The 15,695-nt window shown below is 45.2% G+C and overlaps 3 protein-coding genes across 10 annotated transcripts in view; 1 reads left to right on the forward strand and 2 right to left on the reverse strand.

Moving 5' to 3' along the window:
* Positions 1-8,362, forward strand: part of LOC130211077 (chloride channel protein 2-like) — an 89,001-nt gene extending 80,639 nt beyond the window's left edge. For all 5 annotated transcript variants that reach the window (XM_056441678.1, XM_056441679.1, XM_056441681.1 and 2 more), the window contains 4 exons: positions 1,239-1,277; positions 1,530-1,634; positions 4,500-4,586; positions 5,542-8,362. In XM_056441678.1, the coding sequence (XP_056297653.1) occupies positions 1,239-1,277; positions 1,530-1,634; positions 4,500-4,586; positions 5,542-5,739 (429 nt within the window). In that variant the 3' untranslated portion in view covers positions 5,740-8,362. The remainder of the gene's footprint in view (positions 1-1,238; positions 1,278-1,529; positions 1,635-4,499; positions 4,587-5,541) is intronic.
* Positions 8,363-8,702: 340 nt separating this feature from the next.
* On the reverse strand, positions 8,703-11,391 carry LOC130210965 (heat shock protein beta-7-like). Its single transcript, XM_056441517.1, has 3 exons — positions 10,945-11,391; positions 9,261-9,403; positions 8,703-9,071 (listed from the first exon to the last, which is right to left on the reverse strand). The coding sequence occupies exons 1-3, from the start codon at positions 11,375-11,377 to the stop codon at positions 8,871-8,873; spliced, it is 777 nt and encodes a 258-aa protein (XP_056297492.1). The 5' UTR covers positions 11,378-11,391; the 3' UTR covers positions 8,703-8,870.
* Positions 11,392-15,051: 3,660 nt separating this feature from the next.
* Positions 15,052-15,695, reverse strand: part of LOC130210643 (protein FAM131A-like) — a 19,034-nt gene continuing 18,390 nt past the window's right edge. For all 4 annotated transcript variants that reach the window (XM_056441108.1, XM_056441110.1, XM_056441109.1 and 1 more), the window contains one exon: positions 15,052-15,695. This exon is cut by the window's right edge and continues 129 nt beyond it. In XM_056441108.1, the coding sequence (XP_056297083.1) occupies positions 15,052-15,695 (644 nt within the window).

Below are 15,695 nucleotides of genomic sequence, written 5' to 3' on the forward strand. Positions count from 1 at the left end.
CTTCTGCCTTAACTCATATCTCCAGAAGCAGAGATTTACTCTCCTAATAGAAGAGCTAATCTCTCGGAAAAGCACCGATTTTGCATTCACAGTCCAACCTCTCTGTCATCTTCTTATACACACAGACACACACACAGAGACACACACACACACACAGAGACACACACACGCGCGCACACACACACCGACGAAAGTGATTTGATCTCTCCATTTGTCTTTAGTTTACATTCTACCCCTCGAACCACCGACATTCAGTGACGAGCAGAGGTGTGTGTGTGTGTGTGTGTGTGTGTGTGTGTGTGTGTGTGTGGGGCATAATGCGACAGTAAGGTACCTCTTTTCACCCCGCGGCAACAGTTGCTAGGGTTACCTTTGCGATGAGGATAAATGAGCGAAGGACTCCCATCAGCCCCTGGGTCACACACTCTCTCTCTCTCTCTCTCTCTCTCTCTCTCTCTCTATCTCCCTCTCTCTCTCTCTCTCTCTATCTTTAACACAAACACACACTCCTGCTTTCTATCGGGAGAAAGTAAATACCTGAACTCAATCACATGACTAAACACTAGGAAATCATATTTCACAGCCCATCAAACACACACACACACCCTGTGGTAACACACACACACACACACCCTGTGGTAACACACACACACACACACCCTGTGGTAACACACACACACACACACACCCTGTGGTAACACACAGACACACACACACCCTGTGGTAACACACAGACACACACACCCTGTGGTAACACACAGACACACACACCCTGTGGTAACACACAGACACACACACACCCTGTGGTAACACACAGACACACACACACCCTGTGGTAACACACAGACACACACACCCTGTGGTAACACGCACACACACACCCTGTGGTAACACACAGACACACCCTGTGGTAACACACACACACACCCTGTGGTAACACACACACACACCCTGTGGTAACACACAGTAGTTTATTTCCATGGTGGCTGCGCTGCAAAGGTTTGCTGGTTTGATTCCGGCCTGTCGGAGCGCCTCCTCTCCTCATCTCCTCTCCTCATCTCCTCTCCTCTCCTCATCCATCTGTCGCTGCATCGCACTCACGATGCACGGACGATCTGTGTGTTGTGTGTCGCTTCGGCTGGAAAACACTTGTCGCTGTTTTTGTGTGTTTACGATTTGTTGATCTTTGTTTCCAGTATTTAAAGTCGAGCTGAGTGTGTGTGTCCTTCTGTTGTCAGGACGACGCCGACATGGAGGACGACATGACCATCAGAGAGGTAAAGCTGCATTCTCTCTCCTGACCACCAGGGGGAGACTCCTCTGGTTGTATAGAAGTCGAGATACAATGACTCCACTTCTCTTGGTCTACGGCCTCTAGTCGTATATTTTGGGGTTATGACATCATTCATAATGTATCCATCAACAGAACCTCATTTCCTCTCTCATACGCCCGCCAGAGAGGATCTTCCTCCTCCTCCTCCTCCTCCTCCTATGGGATGTTTCACCTCCTCTTCCCCGTGTTCTCCCAGATTGCCGAGTGGGAGGAGCGTCAGCTCGACGAACAGGTCAACTTCAGCAACTGCAAGATCGACCCCGCCCCCTTCCAGCTGGTGGAGCGCACGTCGCTGCACAAGGTGTGTGTGTGTGTGTGTGTGTGTGTGTGTGTGTGTGTGTGTGTGTGTGTGTGTGTGTGTGTGTGTGTGTGTGTGTGTGTGTGTGTGTGTGTGTGTGTGTGTGTGTGTGTGTGTGTGTGTGTGTGTGTGTGTGTGTGTGTGTTTCAATTCTGGGATCAGTTGCACTTATTAATTGAAGCCAAACAAACTAATAAAGTTGGTTGAACAAAAGTCTGATAACAAATTAAGGACTCAAACAAGATGGCGTCATTTGAGTCTCCATCAGCGTCCGAGTCCCAATCCAGAGAAAAGAAGGAGTGAGAGAAGAGAGTGAGAGAAGGAGTGAGAGAGTGAGAGGAAGAGAGTGAGAGGAGCTTCAGATCTTTATTGCCGTGTTGATTTAATTTACTCACTGCGGCATCTTGAAAGATGCTCCAACACATATACACACACACACACACGTATACACACATCACACACACACATGTATACATACATCACACACACATATACACACACACACACGTATACACACATCACACACACACATGTATACATACATCACACACACATATACACACACACACACGTATACATACATCACACACACACATGTATACATACATCACACACACATATACACACACACACACGTATACATACATCACACACACACATGTATACATACATCACACACACACACGTATACATACATCACACACACACATGTATACATACATCACACACACACATGTATACATACATCACACACACATACACACACACGTATACATACATCACACACACACATGTATACATACATCACACACACACACGTATACATACATCACACACACACACGTATACATACATCACACACACACATGTATACATACATCACACACACATATACACACACACACACGTATACATACATCACACACACACACGTATACATACATCACACACACACATGTATACATACATCACACACACACATGTATACATACATCACACACACATATACACACACGTATACATACACACACACACATATACATCACACACACACATGTATACATACATCACACACACACACGTATACATACATCACACACACACGTATACATACATCACACACACATGTATACATACATCACACACATACACACACACACACGTATACATACATCACACACACACATGTATACATACATCACACACACACACGTATACATACATCACACACACACATGTATACATACATCACACACACATATACACACACACACACACGTATACACACATCACACACACACACGTATACATACATCACACACACATGTATACATACATCACACACACATACACACGTATACACATCACACACACATGTATACATACATCACACACACATATACACACACACACACACGTATACACACATCACACACACACACGTATACACACATCACACACACATATACACACATCACACACACATATACACACACACACACATATACACACTGTGATGTCTTGAGAGGACGGGATCGTGAGGCGAGGCGTGGGGACACAAATCAAGACGACAGGCGAAGGTTTCTTAAACTCAAAGTTTTTGTAATTAGATTCTTCTTAACAAAAAGGTAAACTTAACGCCAACAAAAGTCGTTGTACAAAACAAACATGAGTGCTTCAGTCTTCTCCTGGTTCATTGACTTCAACATGATCTCTGAGCTCTCCGGAGCTCCTCTCCTGTCTTCACCCTCACACCAGCTCCTCCAGGCTCATCAGCCTCAACCCTTCGCCCGCCTGCACTGCTGAGTGGGAATTGTAGTCTTTTACACTGGATGTCATGCTGGTTGTAGTCCCTGCTGCAACCACCGGGAAGGAATGTACCTCCCATTAATCACCATTCCTCTTATGACATCACAACACACACACACACACACACACACACACATGTAGATATATACACACACACACTCTAACCCTCTTGCCAGCAGCTGTGGCAGTGCCCTAATGTCCCCCATTCATAATGCTACTCTCTCTCTCTCCCTCCCTCTCCCCCTCCCTCTCCCTCCTCCTCTCCTCTCCCTCTCCCTCTCTCTCCTCCTCTCTCCTCTCTCCCTCTCTCTCCCACTCTCTCTCTCTCCCTCTCTCTCCCTCTCTCTCTCTCTCCCTCTCTCTCCCCCTCCCTCTCCCTCTCCCCCTCCCTCTCCCTCTCCCTCTCTCTCTCCCTCCTCTCTCCCCTCTCTCCTCTCTCTCTCTCTCACTCCCTCCTCCTCTCTCTCTCCTCCTCTCTCTCTCCCCCTCCCTCTCCCTCTCTCTCCCTCTCTCTCCCCCTCCCTCTCTCTCCCTCCCTCCCTCCCTCTCTCTCCCTCCTCCTCATCCTCCTCCTCCTCTCCTCTGTGTGAAGACTCTTTAAACATTTAACAGATCCTGCACCAGTCCATCGCTCCACAAGCAACATACACAACCTGCAGCACAGTAAACACTGTGTGTGTGTGGGGGGGGGGCTTCTTCTTCTTCTTCTCCTTCTTTTACTCCTTCTTCTTCTACTCCTCCTCCTTCTCCTCCTCCTCTCCTCAGTTTGCTTTTGACTGAAGAGGTGTACAAGGTGACATTGTTTGATGTGTCATGTCTTCCTAAGCGATGACCTCATCAGAGAGTCCATTAGTGGAGCCGCTGAACCACGACAACAACAACAACTTTATTGACACCGCAAACACACAACGTTGACAAAGAGCTCTGAGGACATTAAAGTTGTTAAGAAGCAGCCAGAACATCCCATAATGAGTCCGTGGCCCGCCTCCTGTTTCACTGGTTGTTTACATTGTTGTTGTTTACCTTGTTGTTGTTTACCTTGTTTCTTCCCCTTTGCAGACGCACACCATCTTCTCCCTGCTGGGCCTGGACCACGCCTACGTCACCAGCATCGGGCGCCTCATCGGGGTGGTGTCCCTCAAAGAGGTGCTGTATTGTTGTTGTTGTTGTTGTTGTTTCTTCCTCATATTCCTTCAATACCAACTTTAAACCACTTTCACTTTAAAAAAAACATTTACACAAGCTGCAAATGTACAGCTTTGATAATCACTGACTATAACATCAGGACTGCTACACACACTCACACACACTCTCACACACACACACTCTCACACACACTCTCACACACACTCTCACACACTCTCACACACACTCTCACACACACTCTCACACACACTCTCACACACACACTCTCACACACACACACACACACACTCTGACATGAATGATTCTCCTCCCTCTGCACTGTGACAGACAAACGGCTGCTTAACACTGCTGTCTCTCCCCATTGTCTCTCTCTCTGTCTCTCTCTCTCTCTCTCTCCATCCATCACCTGCCTCCCAAACAACAGAACAATAGACTCTCTCTCTCTTTGTGAAGTGGTGTCTGACATTCAGGCTGTTCTTGTTCTGCGTTCCACCAGAAGAACAAAAACTAAACTAAACACAAAAGAAAGCTCCTCCTCCTCCTCCTCCTCCTCCTACATCTCACCCTGACATGCTGTCACATAATGGATGTGTGTGTGTGTGTGATTTAAAGTGCATTACTTCCACCCTGCAACATGCAGACTCTTCTATGATAAATATATACTTATATATAAATATATAATTATATATAAATATATAATATGTTGAAATATATATACGTACATACTTGTGTGTATATATAATAATAATCATCATAATAATAATAATCATATGTATACTTATATATGTATATATACTTAAATTTATATATATACACTTTTATATATATATATATATAAAATGATATACTTATATATTTTTTATGTAAGTATATATATATATATATATACTTATATATGTATATGTATGTATATATATATATATACTTATATATATATACTTACTTATGTGTGCAGCTCCGTAAAGCCATCGAGGGCTCCGTGACGGCGAAGGGCGTGAAGGTGCGCCCCCCGCTGGCCAGCTTCAGGGACAGCGGCACCAGCAGCAGTGAGAACGAGGCCACCGAGCTGCACAAGCTGTGGGGCCACCACAAGAGCCTGTCGCTGCCCCGGGACCACACCCCCACCTCCGAGTCCGTCGAGAAGTCTCAGTGAGGGGGGGGGGGTCTGTTCTCCTCATGTCCCTCCTCATCTGCTCCTCTTTCCACTTCATGGACCCGACCAGTGCTCCCATTGAGGAGTCTTCCTGCTCTGACCCAGCCAGACGACCTGCTCTCGCCTCACAGCGGAGACAATGTGCATTTACATATTTTTGGGGGGAGGGGCCAGAATCTTCTTTTTTTTAATTTTTTATATATATATTTAAAAAAGGGATTGTTTTTATTTTTTATCTCGTGAGTTTCAGATCAAATCTTTTGAATGAGTCTTCCACAGGAAGGACGAAGTGTGTGTGTGTGTGTGTGTGTGTGTGAAGCGGGAGGTAGCGACGTTTCTTACGCACACATTTTTTATTTAGTTTTATTGCCCTCGGAACACATTTCTCTCTAGCAGCTCGAGTCGCTCGGGGTTGAACTGGAATTCGTCCACGGCGCCATTTCTTTGTTTGTAAATATTACACTACCAGCACCAAACTCCAGGGGGCGCATGCCCCCCATGTGTCCATTACACCCCCCCCCGACCCCCCCTTCAGATAGCATAATGTAGACACGCCCCTTTCACCCCCTTCAAATAACACATTGTAGACACGCCCCTTTCACCCCCTTAAGATAACATATTGTAGACACGCCCCTTTCACCCCCTTCAGATAACACATTGTAGACACGCCCCTTTCACCCCCCTTCAGATAACATAATGTAGACACGCCCCTTTCACCCCCTTCAGATAACACATCGTAGACACGCCCCTTTCACCCCCTTCAGATAACATAATGTAGACACGCCCCTTTCACCCCCTTCAGATAACATATTGTAGACACGCCCCTTTCATCCCCTTCAGATAACACATCGTAGACACGCCCCTTTCATCCCCTTCAGATAACATAATGTAGACACGCCCCTTTCACCCCCTTCAGATAACACATCGTTCACCAACATAGACACGCCCCTTTCACCCGCTTCAGAAAGCATAACGTAGACACGCCCCTTTCACCCCTTCAGATAACATATTGTAGACACGCCCCTTTCACCCCTTCAGATAACATAGACACGCCCCTTTCACCCCCTTCGGATAACATAACGTAGACATCATTACCTAACTCGCTGTTCTCATCAATACCCCCCCCCCCCCCCCAGCTCTATGACGTAATGGTCCAGCTCAGCACACACACACACACACACAGATGACGACAGAGCAGAACCTCCTGATGAGCTTCATAGGACACTGCAGTAGAGGAGGAGGAGGAGGAGAACCTCCTGATGAAGATCCACATACCTCTGGGCCTGAAGGGCGGGCCGCGTCTGCACCTGGAGCAGGTGCATGATGGCCGGCGCCGGGTTGGCCTGTGGCCCCGCGGTCCGGGGGCCGTGATGATGTATAAGTACTGAGTATTTAATAATTCACGTTCCTCCGAGACGCTGCAGCAGCAACGCGTTGATGTGTTTCCACTACTGACCTCCTGACCTCCTGTTGAGAGTCTTTTTGTTGGACCGAGGTCCATCGACGCATCGCACGGGCTTGATTTTACAACAGGAAGTAGAAATACACCCAGAAGAACAGCACGGCTTTGCATGTCAGAGTGCATGTGAGGGGTTTTATTATTATGTATTTATACATATATATATATATGAATGTATTTTATATATATATATACATATATAAATATTTATATATATTTATTTATAAATATATATAGTTAAATATATATTTAACTATATATATGTATTTAAATATATATATATATATATATGCTCAAAATGTACCAAAAACAAAGCTTGACAGAATGAATCGTGAATGTCGTTGAGTGTTTTATGTATTTTACTCTCATCTCGTTTTATACTTCGCTCTGATCGTCTTCCATCCGCACGTTGACATTTATTTCACTTGATTTATGAAAACTGGGGGGGGGGGGGGGGGGGCTTAGATTAATATATTTAACTTCACTCCTGTAATATAAAATCCTAATTTAACGTCTTAACGAATCTTACATTGTTGACTATTCTCTTTTTTTAAAGAGATTTTGTGGGGGGGGACTTTTTTTAATATCTAATTATTTTTCAACATTTGATGATTTCAAAGAGATAATCTCTCTGTATGTTTTATTTTGTATCTTTTGACAAGCTGAAATTATATGTAACGGACAAATAACACTAATGGAGGGGGGGGGGCATTGCACTGGCTGTGAGATGGGGGGGGGGGTCTGTCTGGTGACATGTTCATTCCACAAGTGCCTTCATGGACTCATCTTCGTCATTGTCTTCTCCATGTGCACTTTTCACGCACAAACGTGTCACCGTAACCACGGCAACCACCTGTCACCGTCGTCAAGGCTCCGCCCCCTTCCTCCGTGACCGTCCGCCCCTCCTGATGCTCACAGTATTGATCCGTCGAAGTCGTACAACATGTTCCTTTGTCTTGGTGATGATGATGATGATGATGATGATGGTGATGATGACTCCTAGGTTAACGATTCGTGCAATAACTTTTTAATTCCCTTTTAATTCGTGACATGGATGATGAGATCTATAATAACATTATTTTTGTAAAGAAACCTGAAAAGTGTAAAAAGACAAATAAATGAATTGTTTTGTATATCAGGGACAAATAAACGAGATTTAAGAGATTCAGTTTGAAGATTCACTTCCTGTTTCCACGGAGATGCTCCTCCTCCTCCTCCTCCTCCCTCAGGAACCTGCAGTGTGTTTGGCTTGTTTTAGTTCTTTTTGGCTTGTTTTTGTTATTTTTGTTTTTGTTATTTTTGTTATTGTTGTCTTGTTGTCTTGTAGTTATTTTTGTCTTGTTTTAGGTATTGTTGTCTTGTTTTAGGTCTTGTTGTCTTGTTTTAAGTATTGTTGTCTTGTTTTTGTGTTTGTTGTTGTTTTTGTGTTCACAGTAACGCCTCAATGCTCATAAGAGTTCCTTCAGTCCTGATCTCTTCAGGCTTCGTATAATTTGTGTTCATCTTATTTATTCCTCATTTATTTGCTGATAATCCTCACAGATCCAGTTCAGCCAACAAACATACACAATATTATTATTATTATTATTATACTAGTTGTATTAAAACATATTAATATGTTTAATGGTTATAAAATAAAAGTTACGTAATAAGCTGCGTGAAGTCACGCAGGTCAAAGGCGAGCGTCGCCGGTGTGGGCGGGGCCTCCCGGGGGCTGGGGGCCTCCCGGGGGCTCGGGCCCCGCGGCCCGCCGGACGCTCACCAGCAGCGAGCCGCCCGGCTGCAGGGCCCCGCCCACCGACAGAGGGTCCATGTCCTCCGGGAGCTGAGAGCGGAGCGTGAAGGTGTCGCTGACGCTGCCGTCATCCAGGACCTGAGGGGGGGAGAGGGAGGAGAGGAGGGAGAGGAGGGGGAAGAGGAGGGAGGAGAGAGGAGAGGAGAAGGGTGAGGGAGGAGGAGAGGGGGGAGAGGAGAGGAGGGTGAGAAGCAGCGATGGAGAAAAGGGCTAAGTGGTCGGTGCACACACACACAGATACACACACACAGATACACACACACACACCTTCTCGCCGTGGATGACCACCTGGTGGTTGAACGCCATCACGACGATGTCGTGCGGCTCAAAATGGCCGACGTCAGCTGACACGTAGTACGTGTCTCCGAAGCATCGAACGCCGGCCCCCGTCACAGCGCCCCCTACGGGAGCTACGGAGAAACGACACGGGCGTTACGATTGGAGCATTATTTTTATTATTTACACCGTATTTAATAACTTTTTTAAATTTAATTTGTATTCATATGTTTCTGTTGAAAAGTTTTCCAAATTTAATAAATAAAAACTTTTTCAGACTTTTTTTTATACACACATACCAACAAAATTAAAGTTGTATTAGTTTTGATTTCTATATAATTAAATGTATTTTTATTTAAAAAGAAACTGAAATAACCACCTTTTCCTGCCCTTTTACATTTTTCAGCCAATCACACGCCTCCATTCACCATGGCTCCCTAACTCCTAGCTAGTCTCCTTTTAATTTAAAATAAATAAAAGATGACGACATGTCCTCAAAAAGGAATTAAAGACATTATAAAGTAACATATTATTTGAAATATGTCATTATGGACTTTTGGAAAAAGAATAAAAAATTTACGTTTAAACTTAATATTATAAAAATAAAAATGACAAAATAACATTTAATAATCATGTTTTCTTTTACAACGGTTCATTTAAATATTTCACACAAATACGTATTTCATAATGTTTTTTTATACTTTGGGGCTCCATATATCCAAGTAAAGCATTATTGTTCAGGGTTTTATTTAAATATTTAATATGTAATGCTCTGACAAGAATAAAAAGGCCATTAAAGTCTGAGAGACGGTGAAGCTTTATAGTTTCATCTGTTAACGTTATTTATCAAAGAAGAGACTCAGTGCTCTTTATTCTTATTTTATTTGACATTTGAGTACTAAAATAATCCAAATGAATCACTGAAATCATGTTCAGCCTGGTTATTATATTCGCTTTAATCTGCCTAGCAACCAGTAACATCTTGTGTTTATGATGTGATTCTGCTTGTTTCTGCAGAACTGTTTTAACATTTCATATTTAGTCTTTAGAAGTGTTTTATACGACTTTGTATTGATTTCCTTCCTTTTGTTTTTGTTCGGCTCATTACTTCCTCGCAGCCCGAGGTCTTTCTCCTCCAATCAGCCGGCGTCCTGTGAGCCACTAATGCCTCCTTCCTATTGGTCGGGAACCAAAGTGAAAAAGGCGCCCTGAAGAAAACATTTATTTTTGTAATTATTTAAATTGCTTTCTTCCTCTCGCTTTTATTCATTTTATCAGTTAACTTTCTTTTAAAGTTTTTCAGTTTTTCTTTGTGCTGTAGAACTAGAGATTATCATTATTACTTTCTCAGAACATAATAATATATATAAAAAATACATCAAATAATAAATAAAATAATTGAAATAAAATAAATTAATAAAATTAATTAATTAATTAAATACATAAAGTTAATTAAATTAAATAAATACATTTAAAAACATTAAATACAATAAATCAAATACAGTTAATACATTAATGTAAATTAAAAATTAAAAAAATATATATATATATAATGAAAGTGTAATAAATGAAAATGTAATGTAATATAATTAAATTAATCAAGTTATCAAGTTAAGCAATGCAACAAAACTCCACTACATTTCTGGTCCTCCTACTTATCGGGGTCTTCTCTTACCGGCGAGTCCATAGGAGGACCTGCTCTGCCTGCTGAAGGGGGTCAGACCGCCGGGCTCCGCGGGGCTCTCCTCCCCGAACACACCGGAGCCATCGGCCGAGTCCAGAAACGGCTCGAAAATGTGACCCAGGGAATCGGACCGCCCGCCCAGCGAGCCCTCGGAGCGGAAGGAGCTGGAGGTGCTGAAACGGGACGAGGAGCGGTAGGATGAGGACGACCTGCGGCTGGAGGAGGTCAGCGACGCCATCTTCACAATGTCCCCTGATTGTCGCCTGAGAACAAAGAGCGAGAGAAAAGAAGAAAAACAGGGAAAGAAACGGCTCGGCCAAACGATGTCACGCTCTCGCCGCGCAGGGGTCCGTGGTGGTGGGTTTTTAGAACGCCCCGGTGCATTGTGGGTCAACAGAGTTGGCAGTGTTCTCTCTTTAGCCATAAATGGCAGTCCGGCCAACCAGCCGGGGCCAGGAATGTAACGGACCGGTTGATAAGGAGCGGAGACCCCTTCTCTGCAGACAGCGGAGATAAGCCTGGGGGGGGGGGCACTTGGAGAGCCCCCCCCCCTCCCCCACCACGGGTCAGAAATAGAGCGTGGCGTACTCGGGCCTTCAGGGCGGTGACGCTCAACACGAGCGTGGAGCTGCCGGTCCAGGGGGGCGGAGTCCTCCGTGTTTCATAAAGTACGTTAATAAATCCTCCGCAGATATTTAAAAACTGCTTTTCACAAGCTTTATAAAAGTTTATAAAATAAATATCTTCACTACAGGAAAACGACCTGGAAAAAAATGATGCCGTCTCCTTCTCTAGGATGTATGTTTCATGACTTTCAAAAAATATATTTTCCTACGTTATCTTTTTAGACGTACTTTACTATGATTTATGTTTCTTAATGATTTGGATGAATGATCGTACGATGAAGTTTTTTCACATCTACAATTCTTTTTCTATCATTTCATTTTGGCTAAACTACCGTAACACTTTTTAAACTCTTGTGGACGTAATTTAACTTTGTTCACGACTCTTGTTGACACATTTCCCTTTTTTTACTCTTTCTTGAAACTTCTTCCCCGACCGGCTGAGTGAGGCCATCAGGTCCCGCTCCATAATAATAATAATAACACCAAAAGTTGATTTTTTGTTGTTGCAAATAACAATATTTTATTAACTCAAAATCAGGATGCAGCAGACGAAGAGGCGGCAATATTATAAATAAATACATTCAAGAAGAAAAGAGTTGAGAAGAGGAGGAGAAGAGTGTGTGTGTATGTGTGTGTGTGTATATATGTGTGTGTGTGTGTGTGTGTGTGTGAATGAAGCTGGGACAGTACATTCATTTTGGGTCGTCTCCTCTTTGCATTGTGTGTGTGTGCCCGGTGTCACTATGCACCCCCCCCACCCCCCACCCCCACACACACACCTAAGCTATAGTTTAACCCTCTCAGGACATCTGACTCGCTCAAGGCCAACCTCTCATCCTCCCTGAATTCAAACTCCTCCCCCCGAGAGCTTTCTGGGACAGCTCACCTCGAAAGGAGGAGGAGGAGGAGGAGCAGGAGCAGGAGGAGCAGGAGGAGGAGGAGGAGCAGGTGGAGGAGGATGAGGAGGAGCAGGAGGAGCAGGAGGAGGAGCAGGAGGAAAGGGGAAAGGAGACACACAGGTGAATAAGACAGGAGAGAGATGCTCCTGCTCTTCATCGCAGGACAATTGCCCGTCTGCCAAGGTGGCCTCAGATTACATAATGGGGGGGGGGGGGGGGGCGACGGACAGAAGGATGGAGAAGGGGAGACATTCATCAGGCTGTCTGTGTCTGTGTGTGTGTGTGTGTGTCTTCTCTATTCTCGCGAGGACGGCAAGATGAAGAAAGTGTCCCCTCCACAAAATGACTTTGATTTCGGGTTTGAGATTATCTTTTGGGGCGGGGTCAGGGTTGAGGTGGTCACATGTCATCGGAGGTACGACAATACAAAATACGCACACACACACACACACACACACAGAGGTGAGAGGGGTGAGGGAGGACACTCAGACCCACAGAGCGAATGCACTGTGGTGCACAGAGCCCTCTGATGACTAGAGGTGTGTGTGTGTGTGAGTGTGTGTCTGTGTGTGAGTGTGTGTGTGAGTGTGTGTACGTCACCAAAGCGAGCACACAAAAAAAGAAGCACAACGAGCAAAAAGGGACGCTGACGCAGAGTGCCCCGCTGTGACCTCCGTGAGGCCTCTCACATGTTGAGAAGAAGCATAGAGGAGGTGATGGTGATGATGAAGAGGACGGCGGTTGTGCAACGTGGAAGGTCAAAGGTCACGAATGAAAGGCACAGCTGCGATGGGTCCCCCTGAGTTGTCGCTGTGGTTTTTTTCCAAATCCCCTGACGCCTCACGTCAGGTTTCAAAAAGATTTGATTCCAGATTTAATGTACTGTCTGCTTATTTATTTATATATATATATTTATATCTATAAATATATATATATATTTTGTTTATATAGATATTATTCTCCACAGCACCAGTACAAAAAAGTTCAACGCCGTTTTTAAAGGGAATCGCTGCATCAGAGTTTTTTGTTTGTTTTTGGAATGGATACACGGAGGCAAGCTGCAGGAGCCCGCCGACATCTTACAATACACACACACACACACACACACACACACACACACACATATTGAGGCTTTTTTTGAACAGTCAAACATTAAAAGACGGATGCGGGGACTGAATCTGTGCTTTGATTATTTGTAAAAAGTGACGACGCACAGCAGGCTTTTCTTTCTACACACACACACACACACACACACACACACACACACACACGGAGGACAGGTGGTGTTGCGGGTGAGGCTCTGGTCCGATGGGGTTTCCTGAGTCCGGTGAATGTCCCTCTGGAGAACCCGCACAGGACGGCTCGTGTCTCAGTGGAGATGAGAGTTTGTTCACGTGTCACGTAGACAATAAAAATAAAAAATAAAGAATTATGGACTAAAAAGAAGCTTTTCAGGCGTTATGATCATAAACAAACCCTATCACAGTTTACTCTTTTGAAGTAAAACTTTTTTCCCTTCACATTTGTCTGGTTGGATGTTTTGTGTTTTTATATATGTATATATCTATATATACATATATAAATATATATAAATATATATATACATATATATATATGTAAATATATATATATGTATATATATGTAAATAAATATATATATGTAAATAAATATATACATACATTATATGTATATACATATATAAGTATATATATATATATATATAAAAATAAATGTATTCATATATATATTTATATAAATATATATATATTCCAGTAAACTATATCACACAGTGATAACGAAGAAAAGGAGAAATTTAAAGCCACGTGCGAAAAACCCCACAACAAAAACACCACACACACACACACACACACACACAGGACGGCCGAGATCAAAGAGCAACACATACAAAAATATAGAAATAAATTATTCCCGAGGTGCGACTCGTTCTCCTTTCCGCCACTTCCTGTCGCTTCGGGAACATCCGGTTTGTTGTTGTCGTCGTTGTTGTTGTTGTTGCTGTATCCGGTAGCTACAGTCGTGTGTGTGTGGAGGATGTGATGTGAACAACACGAGTGATAGAAAACCAGTTTGTTTGTGTCTCTTCCTCTTTTATAAACTCTGGAGACATTCCGGCATTCGCTCGTCATCGGGAGTGACGGCTTTAGTTTGGCATACTCAGCAAGCCATGCCCACGGAGGATGCTATTCAGTCTCTTGCAAAGGAGGGGGGAGGGGCCAGGAGGCAGCAATCCATCCTGGGGAGAGGAGAGGGGGGAGGAGCTTATACAGAACAGCTGAGACCTCCTTTCAGCACTTGCAACACACATGCAAAGATAAGTTGAGTTAATTTTTTTGGGACTCGGTCATTCTGGTGGGGGGGGGGGGGACACCGCGTCCTGCGTGCGTCCTTTCCCCACGAGCGCTGTCCGGTTGTTACGGCGATACAAAAAGATTGTTTGGACGCCTTTCGAGAGAGAGAGAGAGAGAAGGGTTAACGGAGGATAAGAAGCGCTCGGGGGGGGGCGGGGGTGTTGCTGCGAGTGTAAGGCAAAGACGGATGGAGGGGGGAGGAGTCAGAGGGAGGGGGAGGGGCATGCGCGGCAGTTCAACGAGAAGGGGGGGGGGTTGCAAAAAAAATAGAATAAAAGAGAAACCCCACCGAAGAGCTCGGAGGGGTTAAACACTGTTGATTGGCTCTCCTGCCCTCTGCCCTCCTCCTCCTCTTCCTCCTCCTCCTCGTCCAGAGACACGATCCCGGAGGACGCCACGTCGGAGACCCTCCTGCGGGGGTCGTACTCCGGCCCGCCGCCCTCCGCCGGGCCCACGCCGCTCTCGTAGTCCTTGCACGGGTCGTCGTCGTCGTCGCCGGGCGACAGGCACGTGTCAGAGTACGACACGGAGTAGCACGGCGAGTCCTGACCCCCGCAGGGCCGGATGCCCCGCCCCCCCACGCCGCCGCCGCCCAGGCTGTGGAAGCCGCTGTCGCCGGCGGCGGAGGCCGCGCCTCCGCGCCCCGCCCGCTGCAGCCGGGCCAGCAGCAGCTCCTCGCCGCCCTGCAGCGCCGACAGGATCTTGGCGGCGAGCTCGGCGGCGTTGCCGTAGGAGTGGCTCCCGCCGCCGCGGTGGGGGTGGGGGGGGCCGCGCAGCAGCGGGTGGTGCTCGTCCAGGCTGCACAGGCTGGAGCACAGGGTGTCCGGGGAGGTTGGTGAGGGCTCTC

This window comes from Pseudoliparis swirei, chromosome 20 (assembly GCF_029220125.1).
Source record: "Pseudoliparis swirei isolate HS2019 ecotype Mariana Trench chromosome 20, NWPU_hadal_v1, whole genome shotgun sequence".
Taxonomy (NCBI): domain Eukaryota; kingdom Metazoa; phylum Chordata; class Actinopteri; order Perciformes; family Liparidae; genus Pseudoliparis; species Pseudoliparis swirei.

What these genes read in the sequence shown, in the direction of transcription:
- LOC130210965 (XM_056441517.1), bottom strand. Translation starts at nt 11,377, where the DNA reads ATGGCTAAAGAGAGAACACTGCCAACTCTGTTGACCCACAATGCACCG. An exon ending in GTCCTCCTATGGACTCGCCG is followed by an intron (nt 9,404 to 10,944) that starts GTAAGAGAAGAC and finishes GTTTCTCCGTAG; the next exon opens with CTCCCGTAGGGGGCGCTGTG. An exon ending in TGGTCATCCACGGCGAGAAG is followed by an intron (nt 9,072 to 9,260) that starts GTGTGTGTGTGT and finishes TCCCCCCCTCAG; the next exon opens with GTCCTGGATGACGGCAGCGT.